The following is a 24262-nucleotide window of genomic DNA, read 5'->3' as shown; positions in this document are numbered from 1 at the left end:
CCCTCCAGGGTCACCCCCACAGAGCATTCCCGGGAGAAACTGGGAATTCCTGCAGGCACTCTCAGCCTGCACTGCTGGACCCTGCTGGCACACACTGCAACTGCCCCCTGCCCTCAGTCACGCCTGAGGATTTAATGAATTCCTCCCCTGCTCTCCTCCACAAAACCCTGCCCACCCTCCTCTGCTCTTCTCAAGGAAGAGAAAGACATGTGGAAGCAGCAACTGCACTGAATATCCCAATGAAAACCCCAATCAGAGGGGATTCTGCCACAGGAGAGTCAACTACTCTCATCTTGTGCCAGAAATTTGGACCTCACTGCCCACCTGCCCAGACCAGCACCTGTAACTGCATCAGGGCTCAGTACACAGCAAGAGAGCCGAAAATTCAGAGGATAAAAGCAAGAACGTGGAGAAGTATGATGGAATTCCCAAAAGGCTTCTTTGCAGTCTCACCTGTAGTAATCTTCCTGACTGGGTAGGTGCCCACCGTGCATGTGAGGGTGCCCGTGCAGCCACTGCTGCTCCATTGCCAGTCTTTGCAGCTCTGCCGACTGGGCGTGCATGGCCTGCAGCTGGTGGGCTGCTGACATGGGAGGTGGAATGGCTCCAGGCAGATCCCGAGGGTAAGGAGTTCCTGGGGGACAGGGATCACTTTTACACTCTTTGTTCGCTTCTTGTTCATCCCAACAAACCATCACAACCACCCCAAGTCACAGCTCAGCTCCCCACAGTGAGAAATGCTGAAGGCCACAGGAAAAGATGGCATTTCAGATCAAAGCCAACCCTTGCAAAGGACCATAAAATGCTCTCACCAAAGACTGGATGTCGGAGCATTTCATGCTCGTGAGGTGGCTGCCCTAGCAATGGGTTGGGGATGGTCCCAGGTGGGTAGGGAAAACGCGCCAGGTGGGGTCCAGCTGCTAAAGGATCCACCAGTGGATGGACAGGTCCTGCTGAGCCTGGGAGAGAAGGAGACAAAGCGTCCATCAGCTGCCTGGGGACTGCAGAGAACCACCAGGAAAAGGAACACAGAGCCAGAACACTTCCCTCAGCTGCTGCACAAAATGTGGGGTCACTGTACCCTCTGTTCACGCCCACTCTAAGGAGACACTGGGGCTCTAACAGCCTTGAGCACCAGTGGGGCCACCTGGAGCAAGAACCACCCAAGAGCCCCTCAGCGTGTTTGCAGCTGGCAGAGCACAAAGCCAAATTACCTCTCCAACACACACAGAGACCTGGCAGTGAACTGACTTGGCTGTGTCTGCACCAGCCTCTCTCCGGACTGGGAGGGACAAGGCACAAATCATGTTTTAGTTCAGAACAAGCACCTGGGGAGCATCCACACTCACCTGCACAGAGGTGCTCAGTGACTGACTCACCTGGCAACAGAATCCTTGTACAGACACGGCCTACATCAAATTTCCTCTGCTGTCAGGGGGTTTGCAAACCTGCCTGCAACTGAGCCCATCTGTGCTTTCTGCAGTGAGCCTCAGCAGCTGCAGGAATGCTGATACATCCAGCACTGCCATCTTCTACCTGCAGCTCCCCAGCCCTCAAGACTCTCACAGCACCCTGCTGCTTTCCTTGCTGTACAATCTGGCCTCTGCAACAGCACTCACTCCCAACAGTGGGCCAGCACATTTCATGGACACTGCTCCAGGGCAAACAATGCTGCATTTGCTTGCACAAACACTGCATTAGTAGCTGGACACCCAGACCCTGCATTTTAAGTACTCTGACTTTCCACCCCACCTCAGTTGGCAGCTGCAGCACCTGGTGCCTGGCTTGCCACGTTCTCTCCAATCTGTCACCAGAAAATGTGAAAATTTCTGCTAAGTGCCTCATCTCCAAGACTCCGGACCTCTATAGCAGTAACCACGTATCGTGCTTCAGAAATGGGCAAGGCACAGATTCATTTCTGAGACTATTCATTATTACATTTTTACATTAAGGCGCTGCTCTAGGACAGCAGGACTTTAAAAAACCAACCCACAACAAACACAGCGAGAGTCTGAAGGAAGATCACTGTGATGTTACCATCCTGCGTCACTCCCACAAAAACTGCATTTCAGTTACCACAACCTCACACAGCACAGAACCACAACATGCACATGAAGAGAGGGATTTTGCTATTTTGAGTTCCAGGCTCAGAGAGGGCCCGTTCCGAGCCGCTCCCTACGGAAACTCCCGGGGCTCACCTTGGTGTAGGGGGTCCTGCTGGTGTAGGTGTAGATGTGAGTGTATGTGTGAGTGTTGGTGGTGGTGGGGGGTGACGTTGAACATCTGCAGCCGCGCCAGGGGGTCGTTGGTGAGCGAGGCCATGCGCTCGGCGTGGATGCGCTCGGCCGCCAGCCTGTCCGGGTAGCTCATCTCCGGCCGCAGCTGCGGCCCCGCCAGCGCCAGTCTCTCCCTCTCCAGAGGGTTCAGGCCCGGGTGGAAGGAGGCGAAGGGGTGAGGCCCCGCCGTGGGTGGGATAGTCAGTGCCCCGTGGCGGGCGAAATGCTCCATGGGGTTGGTGGCCGGGTGCAGCGCGTCCAGCTCCGGCGGCTTCACCTCGAAGCCGGGCTTCATGCGCTCGCGCAGCTCCCGCTCGCGGATCTCGCGCTCGCGGATCTCGCGCTCGCGCAGCTCCCGCTCGCGGATGGCGGGGTCCACGTTGTAGAGGCCGGGCATGTGGTAGGCCAGCAGCGGGTCCGTGGGGTTCAGGGGCACGAAGAACGGGTGGTTGCGGTTGGTCGGGGACATGACGTGCGGCCGCGCGTACTCGCTCAGCGTCCGTAGCGCCGGCGTGTCCGGCCCGATGTACGGGGGCACGGCCGCGATGGTGGTCGGGGGGGGCTCGAAGGATGGCCTCATGTGGGCTGGCCCGCTGAGCTGCGACTCGCCCAGGCGGCCCTCGTGGGAGGAGCTGGACACCTTCTGCTGCACACAACGGGAGAGAAGCTCAGGTCAGCACACAATGGCTGAGAGCACCTCACACACACACACACACAAACACCTCCCGTCTGTCCCCAGCCCCTTTTCCAGGAGACAGCACTCGTGTGCCTGCACAGCAGTGCAAGGGACACAAAGGCATTCAAGGGACACAAAGGCATTCACTGCATCTGCACTGTGCCCTCCTACTGCAAGGTAAATGCCAACACTTGGCCTAGTTCTGCCCAGCTGCTCTGGCTTCCCACAGAACCAGACCAGGGGCAGAAACTCTCCATTTGCTTTAAGAAGACAACCCCAGGCAGGTCAGGAGGCGCTCAGAGCGGGCTGGATTTCAGTCCGTACACACAGCTCCATGCTCAGAGACCCCTGACAGGATTAAACTGCTCCAGGGGATCTGCATTTTGCAGTAACCATCCAGGTCAGATCCAGCCATCAATTCCCTTCCCCAGCTCCCAGCCAGAACTGCACCTACCGCAGCTCTTTCCGCTTCTCTCTCACGCTCACGCTCCCTCTCTCTTTCCTTCTCTTTTTCTTTTTCTCTTTCCCTCTCTTCCCTGGCTTTCTGCTCCGCTTCCCTTTTGGCCTTTTCAATGGCCTCTTCTCTCTTCTTGGCCAGTTTGGATCCTGCCAGAGGCATGAAGTACAGGTCTGCCCTGGAGCACGAATTGTAGCCACGGTCCAGGTGCTTATAGAACCTGAAAGGAACAAAAGAGAAAGAGCTCAGCCCTGGGAAAGGTGCAATGGTGTGGGACTTGAGAGCTGTACGTCCAAACTAAAAAAATATCATTCTACGCTTGGACCAAACATTACCAGCTTCCCAGAAAGCCAGGAGAAAATTAAGTGTACCACAGAGAGTGGAGTATAAAAACAGGGAAAGCAGAGCACTGATAAAGCTCCGTACCTGGCTGACTGGCTGGCGTGACTGGGGATATCCACCACCGTGGGCTCTGGGGATGGGCTCCGGGGTGGGGGTGGAGGGCTCTCCGGCTCCTCAGCCTCATCTGGGACCTCCTCCTTGATCTGGATGGGTGGCAGCGTGCAGGCTGTCACCACGGGCACTGTCCCACTAGAAGCGGCTGACGTGGAGATGGGGGTCTGCAGAGGGATGCCAGGCACGGTGGGCGGCGTGGAAGTGGAGGGGCACGAAGGAGGCGTGATGGAAGGGGGACCCCCGGGCACAAAGGGGTGCTGAGAGAAGGGAGGCTGGGAGGAAACCTGATGGAGTCCAGAGGGGGGGTGAGCGGCAGGAGGAGGAAGGCTCTGGCTCTGGGTCAGAACGGGAGGCTGGGCTTGCGAGGACTGCAGCGGTTGGCTCTGAGGCATCAGCTGCAGGGGAGGAGGGTGTGCAGATGGAGGGTGGTGAGTGGAGAGCGAGCTCAGAGGCTTCAGAGCGGGCGGAGGAGGCAAGTTGGAGTTCATGGAGAAGGGAGACGGCCCAGAGAGATGGGGAGGGTGCTTGTGGGCTGGAGCCGTGGGCAGCTGCGGGATGGGGGTGGTCGGGGGAGGTTTGATGTGAGGCATGGCCATGGGGGCGGGGGGCAGCGGCTGCTCACGGGGAGGCTGCGCCGGCTGCAGCGAGGTGGAGCTGGGCAGGACGGGCTGCGTCACCTGCAGCCCCGAGTGCGAGTGGGACGGGGCTTGTGTCTGGAGGGGCACCTGAGACTGAGCTGCCGGGGCGGGCAGGGAGAAGGGCTGGGCAGGCCCGGCGTGGGGCAGCAGCGGCTGGGCCGGCAGGCTGTGAGGGGCGGGCTGGGCCTGGCCGTGCAGCGAGGGCTGAGCGTGGGGCTGCGCCGGGGCCGGCGGGGGCTGGCTCTGCGGCACGCTCAGCGGCTGCAGGGGAGGGTGAGGGGACGGGAGCCTCTGCGGGTGCAGCGCCGGGGCCTGCTGGATGTGCGAGTGGGGAGCGGGGGGCGCGGGGGGCTGCGCCTGCCCCGAGGGCTGCGACACCGGCGGGGACGCCTGGGCCGGGGCCGGGGCCGCGCTGGACGCGGGCGGCAGCGCCGGCAGCGGGGCCGGCACCGCAGCCGTGGGAGCGGCGGCCGGGGCAGAGCCGCTGCTCGGGGCCTGCAGCACCTGCGGCTGCGCCTGCAGCACTTGCTGCTGAGCAGAGGAATCCGAGTCGCTCTCATTGTCCTGGGGGCTGGGGATGCTGGGGGACGTGCTGCGGTTGTCCTGGTCGATGTCCTTGGGGTCGCTGCTCCCCTCGTCGTTGACGCTGCGGCTGTCGGAGCTCTCGCCTTCGCCCTCTCCCTCCGAGGGGGAGTTGGGCCTGCTGATCTCCTGTGGGGAGAGCAACGGTGACCACTGTGCCCGGGAAAGCACAGCAGGACATTGCCGGTGTGCCACGGCACGGGCGCTGTCACACGTGCTGTGCCGACACAGGCACGGTACCCTCTGAACATCACAGGAACACAAACACCCAAAGCAAGTGCAAAGCCAGCAGAACCAGGATCCTTCCACAGCGCCCAGGGGCAATAGGAACAAACTGAGATACAGGAGGGGTCCTGCTGAACATAGCAGAACACTTCTTCACTATGAGGGTGACCAGCAATGGAAAAGATTTGTCTTGTGACAACTCCACTGGTTGTCCTCCAACTTACCACAAAAGACAAAATACCCAAATTTAAATTCTAAAAAAATGAAGGAAAGGAGTTGAGGTCAATCCAGTGTACTCGTATATGGTTGATATTAATATTAAAACAAAGAAAAGCCCCAACTTCTGGACTTACCCCGTATCCCTGCACTGTTTGCAGCAGAAGGAACACATTATAACATTGGTCGCTTTCCAGCCACAGATTAAGCTACAATTTGCTGTGGCTTAAGCTGATTTAATGTTTCTCAGTTTGTTACCAGATTTGCACCCCCTCCCCACCTCAAACCATTCTCCTAAGAGGAAATACTCCTCTGTGGGACTCACTTGAGTTTTGGACTTTTTGGCATTGGACCTGTCAGGCTCCTCCGTGTCGGATGCTGCCTTTTCCCGCTGCCTCTTGGAGTTCTTGAGAGGAGAAGACACCTCTTCTTTTATCTTCTGCCACAAAGGAAGCAGAACACAACAGTTACCAGCGGTGCAAATGCAAAACTGAGTTTAGACCAGTGCCACCCTACTTAACACAAATTAAGGAGCAGCACAACTCGGGAGTTGACACAGTATTTAAGAGCAATCCAATACACATCAAACTAGCAGGAAAAAGGCAGAGTGCATAAAGCATTCCTCACATGAAGGGATATTTTTAACAGAGGTGGGCAGGACCAAATCCATCAGGAACTCAGAGCAGATCAACTGGCCCAGGTTACCCTTCTAACAGAGACCAGTTATGAAGTGGTGCAAGATGCAGCCAGAATTTCTGCAGGAGACAGGATAAGCCTCCTCCTGCTACATGAAAGTCTTGCTCTACTCTTGATATTTTGAGAGGAATATTTTTAGATCCCCTCAAATACAGGGCCAACAGTGAATAGCTATTCTGAGATTACTACCTTCTCCCATGGCCTGGAAAAGCTCTGTGTATCACGTAATTACCTAACTTTAAATTCTGCCAAGTTTTCAGTTTTATAATGTGAAAACTTGCTCCATACTCATTTTGACTTCTTTTTTGTAATATTTATTTTTAACTTGCTACTTCTCAATTCACACTGCTTAATGGTAAGCCTTCCCTGCTTCATGTGGCTTTGTTTCTTTAGAACTCTCTTGGAAAGGCACTTAATTCATCTGAACAGACTCAGCTGTCAGCTTGCTCTGAACAATCAAGCAAATACACCTCCAGAAAAACAGTAACAGAAGCAGACTCAATTACTAAATGCTCATACTCTTTTGTAAACAAAGATTAAGTACTACTTACAAAAAATCCCCAAAACTGTCTACTTGTCTTAAATACAGCATTTCTGTTCTGCATTACTCCCCTGAGCTTAATGCTTTCATTTGCATCCGAAATAGAGGGATTACTTTCTTGTGAGAGCACAAAGGTTATGTGGGGCCACTGGAGTGGTTTGGTCACCCCCATCCCTGCCTGGCCAGGCACGGAGCAGCTCTGAGCTGCTCCACACTCCAGCTCCACACTCACAGGGTGATCCCAGGTCATGCAGAGATTGCCTGGCCTCCTGTACCTGAACAGAGGGCAGGAGAGTCCAGAGGAAAGGGGAAAGGGAAGGGGAAAGGGGGTGGAGGAAAGGGAAGGGGAAGGGGAAAAGGGGAAGGGCTCACCTTGGTGGATTTCTTCACAGACTCGGCCTTGCTGTCGTTGCTGGAGGTGCTGGCGGCGCTGGGCGAGTTGCGGCCGCTGGAGCGCACGTCCTCGGCGATGGGGGAGGCGCGGCCATCGGGGCTGGCTGCCTGCTTCTTCCTGCCACTGCGTAGGGTCGACATCTGGGGCACAGAAACACAGCCAGCTCAGCCCCGGGCAGCCCCTCAGAGCGCTCTGCCTGGGCAGGGGCATGGAGGAAACACCCTGGGCAGAGCCTGGCAGCAGAAACCTGCAGCGTTTCACCTCGGTCCACTTCTGCCTCCACAGCTCAACTGGACTCACTTGGAAAAGGAGGGAAAGCCCTCATCTGTCTGCTCACCAGCATTAAGTGCTGATTATTTAATTAGCAGCGTCTGTTAGAAATGGCGTTTAGGAAGATGCTCCAATACACAGCACACACACAAGGGTGCATGAGGCAGGAGAGGACCCCCATGTTCCATTAAACATACTCCATCTGTTGGCAGTCAAGGCCAAGGTCTAAACCCTCAGTTCCAGCGTGCTCCTGCTATGCAGTAAGGGATCAGTAGAGGACATTTCAATAATTAATGCTGTTTCCCTGCCATTTTTGGCATTTTTCTGGAGGACTGGCTACCAAAAAAGCAATGGAGCCAACACTCCCAAAGAGTGGAGCCTCACAAGGTATTCAGAATCAATGGTCCCATCATTCTGTTCAGGGAGACAGAGAGGGGAGGGCAAGGAAAGAAATCTGTCTGCTGCTTTCTTTCAGCCAAACCCAACTCCAAAATAAATCACCCAGAGCTGCTGTCAGAGCCCTCACAAGTGCCACACTCCCAGGAAGGCTCCTGCTGCCCCACCTGAGTAACAACTCAGAGCACAGAGGCAAAGCACAGCTCTCTGTAGGGAAGAGACTTTAACTCCAGTAACATGAGGAGCCCACAAGAACAGCGTCTAATGTTTTTAAACTCCTCCCAAGGGCGTAGCTGTGACAGGATGCAGCTGGAAGGAGGACGTGCACTAGCACAGGATCTGTCATGCACTGCCAATGCCCCCTTACGATGACAACTCACTGCCAGTCATTACAGAGAAATAACACAGCTTGCAGGGACATCCCATCTCCTGTTTGCAGAGAAAGCCTCAGCAAAGCAGGAGCAGGCACAGCCCATGGCAAAGCAGCCAGGTCAGGGCTCTGGCTCCTTTCACCCTGCATTCCAGAGGGTGAAACCCACCGAGCCTCGACTCCGCCGTGTCCTCATGCTATGCTTCCCACTGAGGCCATCGTCTTCCTCTTTCACAGGCTTGAACATAAAGGGAGGGGGGTCCACGGGCTTCTCGATGGGTGGCAGCTCCCCGTACTTCTTGAAGTGGATGCGGCAGTCCGTGCACAGCAGGATGTTCTCCCGGCCGCCGTGGTGCCAGTCCTTGGAGGCTTGGGGCAGGGAAAGCAACAGCTCAGCAACTCACACAGCACCCCAGCCCCAGCACAAACACAGGGAATTGGTAAAAAAAGGGGTACAGCTTCAAAAACAGCTGCTTTTCTATGGGTAACGAAGTTGGAGAAGTTTCTGGAGAAGTCTGTCCCAGTGCACATCCTCAATATTCAATTTACAAACCGTGGTTGTTTGCTTAAGAAAGTACAGCTTTGAGGTACAGAAAAAAACCTTATCTGCTCTACCTGGGAGCTAACAAGCAGCTGTTGTTCTCCAAAGCTGTGGTTTCTGCAAGAGAAGTGAGCTCTGAACTTCTTATTTCCTTCCCCACTCTGGGGCTCCCCGTCCCATCTGCAAATGCCCCAACCTGAGGCGACCTTCAGGAACAGCCCCAGGAACGGGGCTGAGGCACAGGAGATTTGCTGCAGCATCAGGAGGTTTTGTGTGTGACAGCCACAGCCCAACACTGATTCATTATGTCACAAATTGATTACATAGATTATGGATTATGCAGATTTATTCCTGTCTGAATGTCTACCTCAGGGTTCTCCTTTGTCACCGCAGTATTAATTTGCAATGGCAAAGCCTGATTAACTCTGTTAGGAACGCTGCATATTTGAGCTGCTTCACCCCCACACTGCTGTGAACAGCTGCCCCAGCACAGGAGCTGCTCCTGCTGGCTGCACCCACGGCCCAGGCAGCAGCAGAGGGGAGAAACCAGCAGGGACTGGGACGTACTGGTGGTGAAGCAGTGGCGGCAGGCGTAGCCCTTCAGCTCCTGCTCGCTGTCCTCGCTGTCAAAGTCATCTTCACTGGCCGAGCTCAGGTCCACTGAGGGTGGGAGAAAGAGGAAAATGGAAAATAAACACTCAGCAGGGTTTTCTAATTCCTCCTACTTGGCTAAAAGAAGCATTAAGTAAAAGAGATCGTGCCTCCCCACGCCCACCCTGCCTTGCATTACCATTAATTCTGATTTTTCAAACTGACCAAAACCAGACCTCATCACTCTGCCAGGTTAAAGGAGGATTCCAGGAATGTGCCAACCTGGAACCTCTGATTCTTCTGGTTCATTTCCAGGTAAATTGTCATTCAAATACAATCCGTGGTGAGTTCAAGAGGCTGTGTTCCAAACCCACAGTTTTCAAGAGAAAAGGGGCTTATCTCTAGAATCTGGTCAAATTTAAAATCAAATATTCTATATTTAAAACCTACAAATCCCATGAACAGGTCCTGTAGTGGCTTTTCTGGTTTTTATTTTGTTACCCAGCAGCAGAGGTGTTTGTGGGTAGAGGAATCAATGCTTACATACAATGGACCTGTTGGAAAAATATTTTGTGATTCTTTTGGATGGGAAGCACTAAAGGATAACATCAACTTTCCTGTCCTTACTGCAGGGCTCCAAGTTACAACCTGTGGCAAACTCACACTGCAAAATGTCATGTTTTGAAGAAGAGACTATACAAAAGGTCCCCTTCCTTTGTGGTAAACTGGCTGATTACCCATCTGTGAGCTCAAAAGCAGCATCTAAACCACTGAAAATATGCAGACATCACAAAAACTGTATTTTACCTTCTTCTAAACACCTCAGGAATAAATATTTCCCTTTTGAGAGCACTGCATTTTTCTAGCCTCGCCACTATAAATTCACAACATAACAGGGCTATAATTTGGCACAAGCAGGAAGCCCTCTGGCTTCTTCTGTTCCAATCTTTAATTAGCAGAGAAGTCCTTGATACAGGAACAGTGTTTTTCTAAAGGCTCCAAGAGGATGTTTTGTACATGCAGGTTACAGTTTATGGATTAAAGCTCACAGATTCTCCAGCACTTGCCATCAGCATTTGTCAGCAACTCGTTACCCTTCAAATTAACACAGGGTTACATTTAATAGCTGCCACTGCTGTAATTCCTACATTAATACTTGCAGGTGTTCAAACCCTGACTGCAGAGCTGACCCCAGGCTAGCACTTGCTTTCTTTTGCTAAGTGAATTTTTATTTTCATCCTGCAGTCAGATCCATAAGGATGGGTCCTCCCAGCCACAGCTCTCTCATGCTGAGTATTTTGGACTGGGCTGTGGAGTCCAGACCCTTACAGAGATCAGCAGTAAATCCTACCAGCTCAGCAGGGAAAAGCTCCCAGCCCTTTCCTGCCCTCTCCCTTCTGCCCTGGACAGAATTCTGTGTCCTGCCTGCTCACCACATCCTCCACCTGCCCACGTTCATTTTTACATCTGCCAATCTGCCTTCCACAGCCCCTTTTCTCTGAGGCACGTGGGTTTAGAATGATTTAAATCTCCCAGGTTTAAACCTTTCCCCACGGCCAAAGGTTTCTATCCCTGCATGGTCCCTGTGCAGTGCAGCACAGCACTGCTCTGGGGAACTGCTCTTGCCTCTGACACTTCTGCTCCAGGCAGGGCCAGTGCTCCTCCAAGACTGCCTGAGACAGTGCTGGCTGCAGCACAAGGCAGGGGACACCCAGAAGGATGGAAGGGATTTCCTCCCAAAGCCAGGGAGAACCTCCTTCCTTCTTTCTGTGCTTCCCAATTCCCACTGCTGGAATAAGCCTGGAGAAAATACAACACAACACCAAGAAAAAGAGCAGGGAAATCCAACCCCAGGGCAGCATTTCCATCCTTACAGGATGCTTTCATGCTCAAGGACTGGGTGATCAAAGCCACCTCCCACATTCCAGCAGAAACGGAGCAGGGACAGAGAAGGAACTGCCCGAACTCCATTCCCTTGTGTCCCCTGCGAGGTGCAGCATCCCTGGTGCTGCCTGTCCTGAGCAGAGCCGTGCCCGGCGCGGGGCTGCACTCACAGAACTCGCTGGAAGGGGGCCGGGAGGGGGTGTTGACCGGGGTGGAGGCCGTGCGGGTTTTGATCCTGCGGAACACGGCCTGGCGCCGGTGCCGCCGGTGCGCTCGAGAGCTCGCTGCCTCGGGGGTCTTCTTCCAGTAGTAATAGAAGGTGATCAGCTCTCCCTGCAAACACACAACACGCGCTGTTAGACACCGTGCAAACATCACTTGTCAGCTGTCGGCCTCCCCTGCCTCTCTGGGGGCACGCAGGGATTTTTTCCAGGAAGAATCATGATGTGTTTCAGCTGGAAATAAAGAACTATTTAGGGTAAACACACAAAAAAAAAATATTATTTTTAAATTGCTGTTGCAGAGGAGGAAAACAAGTAAATAAATGCTTTTTTACTCCTTCCCTAGGAAAGAAAAAGGTTGGGAAGCACAAGGCTCCACCTGGAGCTTCAGAAGAGGGTGCCCTTGTGTCACTGTCAGCATCCCCTGCTGCCTCTGCCCCTCTGCTCTGCTGAGCTCTGACAACCACCCAAACCTGTCACAGCTCCTGCTGTGCATGGAGAGAACACAGCTACAGCCACCCAAACCTGTCACAGCTCCTGCTGTGCACACACAGAACACAGCTACAGCCACCCAAACCTGTCACAGCTCCTGCTGTGCACACACAGAACACAGCTACAGCCACCCAAACCTGTCACAGCTCCTGCTGTGCATGGAGAGAACACAGCTACAGCCACCCAAACCTGTCACAGCTCCTGCTGTGCACGGAGAGAACACAGCTACAGCCACCCAAACCTGCCACAGCTCCTGCTGTGCACACACAGAACACAGCTACAGCCACCCAAACCTGCCACAGCTCCTGCTCTGCCCAAACAGCCTCTGCCTTTTTGTCAACTACATTCCACAGACAGGTATTGTTGAATATTCCTGTGTAAGGAGCTGAAAGTTTGAGTAAAAACATGTTCAACAACAAGTCTATAACCAGAACACAACCCTACCACACTAAATCGTGTTTTAATTTGAATATATATACCCACATCTAAATTAATTAAGCAGTTAAAAGAGCACACCTAGAGAAATGAGTGATAATTTCACAGCATAATGAATCTGGCTTACATTCAGGAAGTGCAGCAGCTGCCATTCAAACCTCGGATGCAGTGCTGAACCAAAGAACAGCATGTGGTTTTAATCTCTTTTCTCTTACTTTGAAACCCCATCATTTCCTGGCGACTCGTCTGCCTCTAAGGTAAAAGGTGTTGTTGCTTTCAAGTTGCAAGAGAAAAACGGAGAAGTTCTAACCAGCCCCTTGAAAAAAATCAACATCAGAACAAACATACCTGAATTGCCCACAAAAAGGGTTTCTTTGAACTGTGTTTTATTGATCAAATAACCTCAGCCTGCTGTCTCCGTGGGGAAATCCTGCAGCCCCTGCTCCGGGCAGAGCAGGAGTTAACTCCAATAACGACCCTGCCTGAATCCAAACCCTCCCCAGGGCCCCAAACTAGCAATTACAGCCACAACCAATACCTGCACCACTGAAACACTCCGAAGACAAAGGGAGGATGTTGTTCTAGACATTAACCGCTGACATTTAAGACACTTAAGAATTTTACCAGTGCTTAATTCAAAAATAGAAACCCCAGAAGAAAGAACAGGACCACAACGGTGATTTCTGGCAACAGGCAGAACAGATCATTTTAAATCTGTGCTGCCACAGCCTGGGATGATGCTACTGATGATGGACCTGAACTATGTTTGTGTGTTATATATTAAAATAACGTATGTTCAGAGTGATGGTTGGTGAGGAGGAGCAAATGGGCAAAACGTTACCTACAATTCTTGATTCTGAAGGACAAAAGCCCTACTAAAATATTAAAAGTGTGTTTTCTGCAGAGAATCTGAACCTGGCTGCTGATGAGCACACAAACCACAGCAAACTGGGCAGAACAGGAGTTCTGAGCTCAGCACCCTGCTCTGCTCCCTGCACGTGTTTGCTTTAGAAACACCACTTCCCTGAGCCCATGAAGTGGGCTCAAAGTCCACCCAGGCCAGCTCTCTGTCCACTTGGGGATGTGCCTGTGCCAGGAGCCAGCCTGGGCTCTGCAGGGAGGCTTTTGCAATGCTCTGCACAGGCAGAAAGTCCCTGGCAAATGAAACCGGTCATTTTTTACCTATAAATTCATTTGTATCAAATCTGAGGTGTCAGCACCAAGCAGCAAGTCAGTAAATCCCATGTCTTTATGTCAGTGAATTAATGTGTCCTCTGACACATGGCAACAGCAGAGAACAAACCAATCTGTTCTCTTCCCACCATAAAATAGGGAATGGGAACCTATTAGAGCTCCATTTACACATTGCAAAGCCATCAGGTCCCAAGGGAAGTTTAACAACTTATACATGCAGATCATAAACCTAACTTTAAAAAAGAAATGGTGGGTATTTATAGAAAATGCCAACCCCATGACCACAATGCTTCCCCCCCCTGAGACTTGCTCAGAACTGCACACGGATAAAGATGAAGTCAAAGTCTATTTATTCAACAACCAGTTTTACCCCAGCTACGGTATCTGGACAGATTTAAAGGACTAAAGAATATTCTGTACTTCCAGTTCACGGTCAGACTGCACAAGTGCAGCACTCAGGGAAGGGCTGTGGGAAAAAGAGACAAATCAGAGGGGAGCACACCCAGCCTTACACAGGTACCCCAGTCAAGAATTCCATGGCAGATCTGCTCACCCTGGCTCCCCAGGACGCCACTGCCTGCCCGAGGGATAAACTGCTGGATGGCTCCAGCCTGGCAGGATCTCACCCACCATCCTGGTGCTGCATGGGTGGCACAAGCTGCAGCACAAAGGACTAAGTCAGGCAAGCTTTGGTTCCCCAAACAGGCAGCAAAAACAGCTTCCAGCCTCACTGCAAGGAAGTCAAATGAGCTTTAATCAAACATGCACAGAGTGTGCTGCTGAAAGCCAGGGCACATAAATTCAGGAACAAAAGCTGCTGCAGAAATCAATAGCCTCCTGAAACATTAACACAGGCCAGCATTGATCAAAGGCCCTGGGACAAAAGGCTGCCTTGCAAATTAGCTGCTGGTTTTGCTTGCAAGCAAACACAGAGGCATGAGCTGGGACATGAATGGCCTGTAATGATCATTTTGCTCCCGGTGATCTCACCTCACCTCACCACAAGGTCTCGCAGTCAGCACATCCCACATCCCCGGTGTGGAGCTGGGGAGGGCTGGGGCAGCTGCTCCAAAGCTTTTTTTTTGTGGCTACCAGACCATCCTCGGGGCCAGCCCTGCCCTGCCCGCCTGCAGACACCCTGTCCTTCTCCTCTGGGGGCTCTGTGTGAATTGCCACAACACCCAAAAAAGCCAAGTGAAAGCAGCCTGGGCCACCCCTGAGTGATGCCCCTCGAAGGAGATGTGATTTATTCCTTAATTAGCAAGGGTGGAACCCCCAGGGTGACCGCACTGTGCCACATCCACGGAAGATCTGTTCATGCCCTCCCAAAGCAACTCCAAGACCCAACTTTTCCTTTTCCACCGGTCAGGGGAGAAGATTCCTTTCCCTTCCAGGATTCTTCCCTTGCTTCACTCAATACACCACCACCTCTGTTCTCCTGCACACACAGCCCCGTGTTTCCCTGTTAACACCTGATTCACTGTCCCAAACACACCTAAAGCAAAATGAGAAGCATTATTCATCGGGCTTTTCTTCAGGCCACATTTCCCTGAGAACACCAACATTCCCAAGTTTCACAAGGCAGAGGGGATTATGCTCCTCACTAAAAACACCAGTTCAGCTTTCCCCAATTCTGAAATACACCCCCAGCTCACGACTCGAGTCTCCTGCCTCCTCCTACCCAAGGCCATTTCACCCCACGCTGTAAGTGCATATAAAAAAGTCACACTTCATCTCCTTTTAGCTCCATTCTGCAGATTATTTGTGCAGAGGAAGCTGTGGCTGACATCCCTCTTGCAGGAGCTCGCAGAGGGGAGGTTTCTCTGCAATTCCCAGCTCTCACCTGCCCAAGCCAGCCCTGCTGCTCCAGCAGGGGACTGTCCTTGCCAGGGGCACTTGTCCCACTCCTTTCACTCTCCCCTGGTGTTCTTCCAGCCCAATCCTTCCCCCAGGCACATCACCCCCACCGGAGCAGCCTCTCTACCTGCATGCCCTCAGCAAGCCCTGCTTTCCTACTTCTTATCAGCAGTTTTTAAATGTAAAATGCACAGCCTGAGCTGTGCCCCGTGTTGGTGTTTAGTCCTGCCCTGGGTAAACAAAGGATTAAGGCTGGGTGTGCATCCCTGGCCAGGAAGGTTCTGACAGCCCTGCAGAGCAGAGCTCCTGTGCAGGCCCATCACACACACACACACATCAACTTCCCTTCAAGTATCTGTTAGGGTATAACACAGTGAGCAAACACAATAATTGCTGTTTAATTTCCCCAGAGCCGAGCTCTGCCAGGGAAAAAAAAAAATATCATGGGGGAGGGGAATAGCTTTGCAGTAATGAAAGAGAAAAGGTAAATGACAGCACTCCTCAATGGCTGTAAGCAGCCACGGCAGAGCAGAGGGGAACAGATTGTCCAGCTGTGGCCTTAATGAATTCACAATCTTTCTGGAATGCTTCAAGATTTTATTAAGTCAACTCAATTTAGCTAATACTCTTGTAAAGTCCTGCAGTGAAAACAGTGTCCAGTGCTTCCCTCTTCCACTGGATCCCCTGGCACAGGCTGGGCCCCAGCATGTGCTGCAGGGCAGGATCAGAACACGGGTTTGGATCATCAGAGTGAGGAACACAGCAGCAGTGCAGATAAAACTGACAACATCCATCCCTTCCATCACACCCCAAAGCTGCAAACACAAGGGGCTGCCCAGGGCACGGGTGGAATCACCATCCCAAACAGGTGTGTGGCACTTGGGGACACGGTTCAGTGTCACCACGGCAGGGCTGGGTTAAAGCCTGGACTCCATCCTGGAGGGCTCGTCCAGCCTTAACGATTCTATGGCTGGTTCTTCTTATGAATTCACACCCAGAGAGAGCAAAGGAGGAAATCCTGCCTTGGTCTGAACAAGCTGAAGGACTGAAAACACAGCAGGGCCCAGAGGAGCAGCTGGGTGCAGCTCCACGAGTTGAACTTGGCCATTTTTCCAGTGTGGAGCTCGGGCTCGGTGCCTCTGCCAGCCATGACAAATAGGTTTGCACATGCTCTAATTAAGCAGTAAGTCTCAGCAGCTTGTTCAGTAGCACTGATTAATGTCCACCTTGGGTGCACAGGAATCCTGCATATTCGAACACATTACTGAGGTTTTAAGAGAGGCTTTTAAAAATCAAGCAATATTTTACTTAACACTACAAAAAAACCCATTAAAAATTGTGGGATGCTCTCTAAGGAATCCCCTGCAGGTCTCAGCTCTCTGGCAGATTTTACAAGTGCAGCCATTTTACCTTGCAGCTCCTCTGGCCATTTGTTATCTCCTGGATGGCAGCACAGCCCTGTCCCCATGGCCCCTGCTAAGAACTCCAGCTCCAATTTTGGGAGGTTGGCTGCCCCCCACTGCTTCCCTGCTCTGCACACGCCAAGGTTAAGCTCTCTGCTTTCAGGTTTTTTTTATTTGAAACTCCTGGCAAACAGGCTGGGCAAGTGGGAATCCAAAGAGGAGACAGGTGTGTAACAAACCCAGGCTGACTCTTTGGGTTTTATACTGTCAATTTACTCCCAACACAGCAACAGCCACAGAATTTCCTGGGAACCCAGCCGAGGCTCCATCTGCATCTTCTGGATTTCATTTTGTTGTGGAAAAAAACCTGCAGTCAGACAGAGCTTTATGTTTTCTAATTGTTTGTGCTGAATGAGTTCTGGTACCCTGCTCAGCCCTCCACTCACCAGGGGAACAGGGAGCTCCTCTCTCCTCTCTCCTACAAATGAAGATTCTGTCTGAAGAGCTGCCACAGGTCCTGAGAGAGCTGGGGCACTCCTGGGAGTGCTAAAATAAACTTGGAACCTGAAGATTTCACTCCCAAGTTCCTGAAGCAGTGAGGAGAATAGAACAACTTCACTGTGCATGTCCACCCAGGTCACACTTCTGTAACTGCCCCAGGAGAACGAATCTGCCCTTAACAACTCCCAATTCTTCCACATAATGGGTGAGTAATGGAACCACTGTCAGAGGACACAGTCAGTGCAGGGACTGCAAAGTCGGGGGGAAAAAAGGAAAGGAATACATGAGCTGGATGTAAATAATCTCTCCTTCAAAACAAACATTATCTGCAGTAACACAGCAACACTCAACCACTGTACAGCATCTTCCATTTGATGACAAAGTCAATGAAGTTTCACAAATCAAGTCCCAGCAAATCCTTTTGAAGTTTCTTGGTGTGGGGCAACAGAGAGACAGAAGATTTATAAACTGGCCGAGATCAATCCTGAGTGGGAAGGACGATTGTGCCAATTACCCTCAACTCAGTGAGCAGCTCCAGCACTGAGAGCCTCTGAAATTGCTCCAGAGTTCCAGCCCAGGCCTACTGGACAGCCTTAGCCATCCTTGTAAAGCACAGCACTGCCTGACTGCTCAACACTCCCTTTCCTTCTGCCCTCAACACAAGCTGCTCTTTCTTACAGCTGATAGCCCTGCTCCCCTCCTGCCTGAATGGCTTCAGCAAACCACAGAGAAATCGAAATTATCCCAAAAAAAAACCAGCAGTAACTTCTCTCTGTGCCACATCCAACTCACCATTTCCATGCAGTTTATTTGTTCATCTTTTCCAGTGTTTGTAATTAAGGTTGCACAAACTGGCAGCAAATAAGATAATTAACATTTTATGGACTTAGCCTTGCTATCAGCTCTACTCAATTCTTTTTCCCCTCCATTTTTAGGGATTTAAGTACCAGCTTTAACAGTTCTGCAAAACAAATGCAAAGCACACTGGGGCATTGTTTTAAAGCTCAGCCCCAGTTAAAAGCTGCTGCCCCTCTCTGCATAAGGCCAGAATGGAAAGAAAGCTTTTGTAATTAAGGCTTCTTCCTCCAGAGACTCCTCTTTGTTAATCAACAGAGTTCCCAATCCCCACAGGAACTCACAGGCTGTTGGCTGCATCCATTATTAATTATTAGAGCCTGTCTTTAGCAGTGGCAGTGGTGGCTCCCCAGGCCTGTGACACTGCCAGGGTCACCAGGAATGTCCCAGGGGCATCTCTGGAGCTGGAGCCACCCGGGGTTATCAAAACAGGGACAGTTCAGGACCTCAGCCTTATACAACATTTGCTGAGTATTTATTTTCCACTCGGCTTTCCCTTTGCATTATCAATGTTTTGATGCTGGTACAATGAGAGTTTAGCAGCACAAAACCCAGAACACGATTGGCTCAATGGAGGTGCCAATTATCCCTTTAACTGCACTCTCTTTTTTTGCACCAGCTCGAGAAAATTAATTCTTGATTGGGTATTGCTGGAGTTCAGGTTGTGGAACAAAACCCCAATCCCCTGCTGCTGGCCACCTTTCCCAGAGCCTAAAACCATCCCATTTTCACTCTCTAAAGCCAAGGTACCCTGGTTCCTGTGGGGGTGTGCCAGGGAGAAGCCAGCCATGAAGCCATAAAGCACTTCCAACCACCACACTCCATCCTGTAAACATTTTTCTATTTATCTGCCCTTCATTACATGCACAATCTTATTATCTCTGCACATCCTCAAAGCGACAGCCGTCAGGGTCACCCTATAAAATATACATGGGCAATGTTACATCTAATGACTGGAGCAGGCAGGGAAATGAAGGATGGGAGGAGTGGAAAACCGCAGGATGTTTGAAAGGGATCATCAGTTATATCTGTGCATTTCCTGAGGTGATAATTGAATGACAGTGGCTGGGAGGAAAATCCATTTTTGAGCCTCGGAAAGGACTGTTAAGAAAGAAGAGTTTTTTTGTGCTGGCAGCATGTAATGGCTGCCAGGAAATGGGAACAGCTCCTTCAGCCACAGCAGCTCCTCTGCTCCACGGATTTTACACAGGGGCTGGGAACCAGATCCACGACAATCAGCTACTCAAGCCAATAAAAAAATATCGACGGATTTTGGTCATTTCATCTGCCACCCACACTGCCTGTTGTGGTTTGCATGTCAGCTTTAATTAATTTAAGTGAAAGGCCAATTTGTGCATGTGCATGAGAAAGGGACACTCTGAACACAAGGACAGAGCATTGTCTACTTTCATAATTCCTGTTTAAACAAAGTATTAAAAATTTAATTCTGCTATTCAGCAGGGAACTTAATCCCCCCCTGCATCTCAGGAAGGTGTACAGATGCTCATTTGTTTCCCAACAACTGAAATTAGGCTGGTAATTACAAAGAAAGTTTTACTACTTCAAAAATATTTTCATTATTTCATCATGCCAGTTGTACAGATAGAATCAAAACCGTATTTAGTTATTTATTTAAACTTTATTTTTGAAACTATATTTACCTTTCCTGAGCTATAACTGTGGAGTGTTTTTTGCTGCTAGGTGACCACTTCCCAACAATCCTTCCAGTTGTTATTTCAACCAAACCATTCCCAGGAAGTGTGACCTGGGATCAATGCTCTCATCAGTGCAGCCCTGCAGAAGAAGCCCCAGAGGCAGAGCAGCACTGCAGAGCTCAGGGAATCCCCCCTGCCCAGCTGGAAATGACTGCTCCTCCCCAGGTTCAGTTAGAACACATTCTATTATTACATTATTTTTACAGTTTTATTATTTTTACATTATTATTATTATTACATTGTATTATTTGCATTACCAGGTACTGCACGCTGAGAAGACAACATACCCACAAAACCAAGGAAACAAACAAAAAACACAGAACCTCAAATTTTGATCTGATTTTCAATAGGGCAAGGAGAGCTGAGAGGTGAGCAAGAATTAGCCACTTGTTCCTCCAATGTCACACCCTGTAACTGCTTTTATTTAAATAGAGAAATGAGGATTGAAGGTCCACTTGGTCCTGTGACACAGTGCAACTGTGCCAGCAGCAGCACTGTTTGAACTCCTGATGTGTCTGACCACTGACCTGCATTCCACACTTCATGCACCAGATGTTTTAGGTTTTCCAAACACATCTGTGCTGAATCACACAAAGCCTGGCTTGTCAAATGTACACACTCCCCTCCCTGACACAGCTTCCTCCTCTCCGAGCTCGTGACCCACGGGGGAGCTGCTGGGGTTTAAGAGTTTATTACAAACACAGCAGCAATCAGAAAATACTGACAATTATGTACAGGAGACAAGCTCTGTAAAATTATCCTCACTGCTAATGAGGAATGGGAAGATTTAATCCCCTACAAACAACAATTTTAGAAGTCTTCACACCTGGTAATTCCATGGTGAAAACTATCAACCCCTCTGATTCCACGCTGAGGACAGACAGAATGTGACCTCTTAATAAAAATCACTAGCACAGGATGTCCCACATGTGAAGAGGCCAGATGGAGGAAGAATCCTGTCCACTTTACACCTGGAAAGCATCAACTGAACTCAGACAAAGCAGCAGCTTATCACTGTAAACTCCAAAACTCAGCCAGGGCACAGAGGGTGAGGGAGGACGGGCTCCTGCCCCGAGTCCTGCACAAAGCAAGCACAACCTCCCAGCACTGCCATTAAACCCTGATTTTAAACAGACCCTGCTCCTCTCAGATCTGGGCCCTCAACAGCTGTTTTCCTTTTACTGCTCTCCAAGAACAGCTCCCTAAACCAGTAGATTTTCTAGATTAAGTGTGGAAGGTTGAGGGGTATTTCAGTGTTTTCCTGTTTATCAGAGCAATATAAGAACAGAGGAATATTGAAGCAGGACATCAAGCAACCCCCCACCCCCAAACCACAAAGAACTGCCACGTAAGCTGCTTATCCCTCAGTTATTGTTGCTTCCCTCCAGTCTCAAATTCTTTCTGTCAGGAAAAATCCTTAGCAAGCAAAATGTAACTAGAAGACAAAGCTAAGAGTTGTAAAGCAGCATTAGGAAGAGCAATTCATTGTAGCTCACTATAATACCTATACAGTGAGCTCAGAAGTGAAAGAAATTACCAATTCTTTCCAGTTCTGTTCCGCCCTGGTGTCCCCAGCAAACATTAATCCAAGCTGCTCCCTCGGAACAGGAATTTGATCCCCAGCATCAGGGGGAAGGCAAAAAGGCAGCAGGAATTCAGGGCACGGCTCAGGGCTCTGAATCCTGAGGTTGTGCAAATGGAACTGCAGCTCAGGCCAGACCCCATTCCTCACACAAGCCCTGGCAGCTCAGGAATTGTGTGCTGTGACAGCCAGCCTGTGCCAGCAGCCTTGGGGACAGGGACAGCCACAGGCAGGAGGTGACACCACTGAGCCCCTGTCCCACTAAGGGAGCTTGAATTCAACACAGCACTGAGCTGCAGAAATCAAAGGAGAAGCCTCAGAACAGGGAACTCCAAACCAACGGGAAGGGAGATGTTCCATCAGTTCTTGGCCTCCTCCTGTGGGACACAGCAAAGCTGCCTGGTTGATGTTTCTACTTGTGTGGCTCTTGGAAGGACAAACTGTTATTAACTGATAAGCTACAGCCACAGAGTTTCTGAAAGTGTTGAAATATTAATCTGCAAACAAAACTGCACACAGAAACATCCTGCCAGCCAAAATCCCCCACTGCATCTCTCTCTTTAAACTTTATTTTTCTGAAACAGGTTTACCTCCCCTGCAAACAAACCAACCATCCTGTGGTTCTAGACAAAGTACAACAACATTCATCTATCAGAAAGTTTCATTTCATTCTGGATTTCATCGACTAAAGCAAATATCACACAATAATAAATTCTTCAGAAAGATGCAGAGACCCAGAGGCACAAGTGAATGCTGCAAAAAAGCCTGACATGGATGCTCAGGGTGCTGCTTTGGCTGCCACGTGTATGTATGGAAACTGGAGTGACAGAAGTGGGTTTGGGGGGGACACTTGGTGATTTCCCCTTGTGGCTGAGGAAGATTTCCATTTGTGAAACAAGAGCAGTGTTTGACACGGTGCCTGGCTCAGTCAATGACCAGAGGCACAAGGAGCATTTCCTGCAGACATGAATGAACACTTTTACCTTCTGTGAGGGGTCTGTCTGTGCTGCCCCATCACACCCACCCTGCAGGAACAGCCTCAGAAGGTGACACTGTGTGACAAACCTCCCTGGGAACCCCCAGCTCCTGTCTCCTGCCTTTCCCCACCCATCCTGGATCTCCCCAAAGCTTCTCCTAAGCTGGTTCTAACCCTCCACAAACCCCCAGTTTCACAACCTTAGGAAAAAACAGACTCAAGATGCCAGTTCCTGTTTAATTACAAACACATCCAAGCTGCCACAACCAAGGCCCAGATCCTGCAAAAAACAGGGATTTGAGACATTGCACAACTCTGGAAAAGAAACCCTGTGCCATGTGAAAGACACACCACAAAAGCTATTTTCTCCTTAAGAAAACCCACTTTACTCTGCTTCATCTGCCCACATGTAAGCACAGGGGATGTTCAGAGTGTCTTGTGTATCATTCCATAAATAATTCCAACTCTCCTGCTTTCCCCCCTCATTAAACTCATCACAGTAACACTGTCAGGACACAGAATCTGGTTTTGGTCCATCCTTGCAGGTGCTGTTTGTAAGGAAAACAAGCAATTCCTCTAATTCTTTCTCTTGCTCAGGCCTCACTGTGAAATCAGTCTGGAACTCAGCCCATTCCCATAGGAAGTGAGGATAACCAGGATTCCCTGTGTCCACAGGACAAAAAGTGACATCTTTGGGAGGGAATGAAACAAAAGCTGCAAACTCAGACACATGTTTTCATGCAAATGGTATTAATGATAAAACTAAAAGGGAAAACACTAAAAATTATGCACTAAAACCCTGAGATCTGAGTGGAATTTTTCCCACAGTGTTATTTCTCACAGCAGCACTGCCACCTCTTTAAAATGTCCCATGAATCTTTCATACACAAACACACTCCAGAGGCTCCACAAACACCTGACAGGCAGCTCAGGCATGTAAGGATTCTTACAGTGCTTGTTTTCCTGCATGTAAAATAAAAATACTCGCACCCAGCACAAGCAGTGCCTGGGAATTCCAGGCCTTTCCCAGCCCAGTGCAGGGAATGGGATTTTGCTGGGATGAGAATCCTTCCCCTGGAGCTTCACAAGAGCGCTGGGGCATCAGTGACAGCAGAGCTGAGCAGCATCCCAAGGAGAAAAGAGGAATTTGGGAGAGCAGAGCAATCCAGGAATCCTCACTCCAACCTATCCATACACAACACTGGAGAGAAGAGCAGGGAGCAATTCCTGTGATGTTTGTGTCAATCCTGACGAGGCTGAGCTCAGGGGTACAGGAGGGAAACACTGCAAACCCTTCAGGGAGATGGGTATGGTGGAGCTACACGTGAAGCTAGGCAAATACCAAAACATTAAAAGTAGAGTAGGAGATGAGGGAGCACTCACAAAGAAACATCCCTTGCAAATAAACACCAAACAAAAAAACCCCAACAAACCTGCAGCTAATACAAATGATTTCCTCACATCAATCACAGCAGTTACCTCGAGCAGGAAAACACCCAATAACCAAAGCTAAACAGGCAGGAGTTCCCACAGCACCCATGAAAACTCAAGTTTTCAAAACCACATTAAAAGTGGAAGAAAAAAAAAGCCTGTAAGTGAGTATCACACATAAGTGAATTAAAACAGCCGAGCTCTTGGAGTGGCTGTGTGCTTATTTTGGTGGATTTCATCCTCCAAAGCCCTGGTCCTTGCTGAGCTCCACCCCTGCCCAGCAGGCTCCCCCCAGGAGAGCCCCAAAGCAGCAGGACAGGTTTGTGCTGCTCGTGTTCCCCTAATCCATCACACACGTGCTACTGCAGAGTGGGCTCCTAATTGAAACCAC

At 50.5% G+C, this 24262-nt stretch overlaps 1 protein-coding gene across 4 annotated transcripts in view; it reads right to left on the bottom strand.

Annotated features, from left to right (window-relative positions):
* RERE (arginine-glutamic acid dipeptide repeats) overlaps positions 1-24262 on the bottom strand; it is a 170120-nt gene that overhangs the window by 3122 nt on the left and 142736 nt on the right. For 2 of the 4 annotated variants that reach the window (XM_014885765.2, XM_088178926.1), the window contains 10 exons: positions 11380-11542; positions 9302-9394; positions 8363-8562; positions 7136-7297; positions 5852-5965; positions 3836-5214; positions 3407-3629; positions 2199-2922; positions 813-959; positions 454-634 (listed from right to left, as the gene is read on the bottom strand). In XM_014885765.2, the coding sequence (XP_014741251.1) occupies positions 454-634; positions 813-959; positions 2199-2922; positions 3407-3629; positions 3836-5214; positions 5852-5965; positions 7136-7297; positions 8363-8562; positions 9302-9394; positions 11380-11542 (3386 nt within the window). The remainder of the gene's footprint in view (positions 1-453; positions 635-812; positions 960-2198; positions 2923-3406; positions 3630-3835; positions 5215-5851; positions 5966-7135; positions 7298-8362; positions 8563-9301; positions 9395-11379; positions 11543-24262) is intronic. The other 2 variants (XM_014885768.2, XM_088178925.1) reach the window with 2 other exon arrangements.

The sequence above is a fragment of the Sturnus vulgaris genome, chromosome 25, assembly GCF_052056855.1.
Source record: "Sturnus vulgaris isolate bStuVul1 chromosome 25, bStuVul1.hap1, whole genome shotgun sequence".
NCBI lineage: Eukaryota > Metazoa > Chordata > Aves > Passeriformes > Sturnidae > Sturnus > Sturnus vulgaris.
Note: the sequence above shows the minus strand (reverse complement) of the source record. Positions and strands in the feature narration are given on the sequence as shown.